The sequence below is a fragment of the Dipodomys ordii genome, unplaced genomic scaffold (assembly GCF_000151885.1).
Source record: "Dipodomys ordii isolate 6190 unplaced genomic scaffold, Dord_2.0 Scaffold101, whole genome shotgun sequence".
Taxonomy (NCBI): Eukaryota; Metazoa; Chordata; class Mammalia; order Rodentia; family Heteromyidae; genus Dipodomys; species Dipodomys ordii.
Genome location: NW_012267317.1, coordinates 3,796,314 through 3,799,039, shown reverse-complemented (window position 1 = coordinate 3,799,039; position 2,726 = coordinate 3,796,314). Strand labels below are relative to the sequence as shown.

At 63.9% G+C, this 2,726-nt stretch overlaps 2 protein-coding genes across 4 annotated transcripts in view; both read right to left on the bottom strand.

Annotated features, from left to right (window-relative positions):
• Fastk (Fas-activated serine/threonine kinase) overlaps positions 1 to 263 on the bottom strand; it is a 4,220-nt gene extending 3,957 nt beyond the window's left edge. Inside the window, exon 1 of one of the 3 annotated variants that reach the window (XM_013027251.1) lies at positions 65 to 263. In XM_013027251.1, coding sequence (XP_012882705.1) covers positions 65 to 146 — 82 coding nt within the window. In that variant the 5' untranslated portion in view covers positions 147 to 263. The remainder of the gene's footprint in view (positions 1 to 64) is intronic. The other 2 variants (XM_013027252.1, XM_013027253.1) reach the window with 2 other exon arrangements.
• Positions 264 to 500: 237 nt separating this feature from the next.
• Tmub1 (transmembrane and ubiquitin-like domain containing 1) lies at positions 501 to 2,691 on the bottom strand. The gene is made up of 2 exons (XM_013027257.1): positions 1,575 to 2,691; positions 501 to 1,305 (listed from the first exon to the last, which is right to left on the bottom strand). Exons 1-2 carry the CDS (start codon positions 1,964 to 1,966, stop codon positions 954 to 956), a joined length of 744 nt encoding a protein of 247 aa, XP_012882711.1. The 5' UTR covers positions 1,967 to 2,691; the 3' UTR covers positions 501 to 953.
• Positions 2,692 to 2,726: the final 35 nt, after the last annotated feature.

Genomic DNA, 2,726 nt, shown 5'->3' with positions numbered 1-2,726 from the left:
CCCGCGCCCGCCGCCCTCCCGCGGCCCGCCTCCCCCTTCCCCCGCCAGACGCCACCCTCCCTACATGACTCCCCGGGCCCCGCGCAGATCGCTCCCTCAGTCGGTCTCGGGGCCCGGGAGCCGGGCTCTCCCCGCGGTCTCCTCATCGGCGGACCACCGAGTCCGCCATCTTCCCAGCAGCCCGCGGACCGCCGCTGGACGCCAGTCACCGCGCAGCGCGCAGCGCGCAGCCAGCGGAGGAGACGTGGCTCCCAGCAGGCGCTGCGAGCGGGGGCCTCGGTCCCGCCCCCCGCTTCCGGGAAGTGCGCGCGCGGCAAGAGGGCGGGATCAAGATGGGGGCGGGGCCGAGGAGCCCAAGGCTGAAAGCCGCGGGACCCAAGCTCGGGGGCGAGCGAGGTCAGCCCCCACCTCGCTGGCGGCACCGGACCAACCCAAGCCCAGCCAGGCCCTGCCTCCGCTCCCTTCCCGCTGCGTGAGTCCACACAGACGCACACCAAGAGTGAAAACTTCACAGTTACTTTAATCTGCACATGTTCCAGACAACACCTCTGTCCCTCCCAGCTCCCTTTCACCAGCCTCCCGATCTGGGTCCCGAAATCAGCCTCTCAGGGACCAGAGGTGGCTAGGTCCTCCGGCAGGACACTAAGGCGGGCCCAGGGGGGTGGCCTGGCTCTGCCCAGGGCCAAGGCAGCGACAGCAGGTGCCCGATGTGGAGGAGCCCACTGTGAGTGAGGGCTGAGTGCCAGCAGCTCCCGGGGGTGGCCCAGAGCCGTGAAGATCGCAGGGAGGAGCCTCCCCCAGCCCCCGGAGTCCTCTGCGACGCAGGGCTGGGCTCCAGGGTAGTGGGAAGAAGCAAGCTGGGGAGGCTGGCCGGGGCAGACAGCAGCTCCCACCTCGCCTTGGAGAATGAGGTCCAGGAGGGCAGGTTGCATTGCCAAGAGCCCGTGGAGGCGCTACGGGCGGTACATGGCAAAGGCCAGGAGACTGAGCAGCAGGGTGAAGCTGGCCAGGCCCAGGGTGGCGGTCAGGGGAAAGAAGGGTCGGTACTGGATCTGGCAGTACCAGAGTAGAAGCAGCAGCAGCAGCAGCAGGGGCAGCAGTAGGCTGCCAATTTCCAGCCCGGAGGGGCCTGGTTCTGACCCCGGTGGGCAGGGGGGATGTGGGGGGCCGACTCTGGTGGACACGTGGCAGTGGAGAACACAGTTGGGAGGGAGGTGAAGGCTGCCCAGCGTCTGGCTGTCGTCTCCTAACAGCTGGCCTTGGTAGATGAGGCGCACCTGCTGCTCCCGGCCGGGAAACTGGGTCCTGAGGAGAGAGGGACCTGGGTAAGAGAGCAGGCCTCAGGCAATCCTAGTCCCCTTTCCAGAGCTAGGCTCCCACCCCTCGACCCTGCCCTCCACACCCCACCCAGGCTGTGGCCTCTGGGGGGCAGTCTGCCACAGGGGAAAACAGTACAGTGTGATTTGGGGACCCACAGAGGGCTCCTCATCTCTGGGGCCTTCTGCAAGCACACCCACTCCTTTCCCCTCCTCCCCCCTATTTTGCATTTCCATCCTACCCTTTTCCCGGCTTACCTTTTCAAGGTGCCAATGGTGTCGTGGGGCCAGGCCCTGGCCACCTGCTCTGAGTCATTGAGGAATTTCAGCCTTAGCACTAGGGGCTCCTGTGGGGAGTCCGGAGGTGGCAGCGTTGCTGTAACCCCTGTGCCAGGCTCTGGCTGTGCAGCTGAACTTCTGTGTCTCAGGCTGGGAGTCTCTGCCCCTGGAGCCTCCCCTCGGATGCTGTCAGTGGCTGCCATGGCTTCGCTGGGCTGGGCTGCTGTTGGAGTCCCTGATGTCTGGGGCAGGGGGTCCGTGGTGGTCTCAGTGGTGTGTGTTGAGACCCAAGCAAGGGCCAGCACCAGGAGGCAGGCAAGCACCGCAAAAAGGACAGTCACCTCATCACCCACCCCTTCAATCAAGGCCATGGCACCTGCCTTGCCTGCTGTGCTACCGAGCTGGAGAGGCACAAAGAACCAGTGAGGGGCTGCCTGTCAGGCCAGGAGTTCTCCAGACTCCAACAGGCTCTTGGTTTTCCCCATACTACACCTCTCCCACAGTCCTAATTCCTCCATCCCCTTGTGCACCCCAGGGTACAGAGTGCTCTGATTCCATCACCCCAACTTTGCTGTCTGTCACTTCCTATCACCAGATTCCAAGTCCTAACTCTGGTTACCTGTGTTCTAGGTCTTTAACCGGCTCCCTAAGTCATCCAAACCCTATCTCCAGGAAAGGGCCTTGACCTTGTAAGCAAGCTCTCTACATTTAACCTCTATCAAACTTCACTCCACAGCTTGCCTATTCGTTTGTCCATTTCTTCCCAAGTTCACTCCTTCAGCTATCCTCCCCTACCCCCAAGCTCGTCTAATGCTGTCACTAAAGTTCCTCCATGGAGTTGGAAAGGGATCTCTCGGTCTCCCGGTCCTCCCCTTTTGGGTGAAATGTCACCCAAACGCCACCCGCGGAAGCCGGGGCTGCTTGGCAAAGCTTCCCCACACCAAACGTCAAACTCCACCCTTGGGCAATCCGGAGCCTCGGGTCGCTGCCACCCTCGCCGCTCGGCCCTTCCGTGGGTTAATCCCAAACCCAACCCCGCGGCGGCCCGACCGGCTCCTCGCTTGGGGTGAGGCCGCCAGTCCCGGGCCCACTGGAGAACGGAGGCTCGGCCCTCCCCACCCCAGCGGCTCC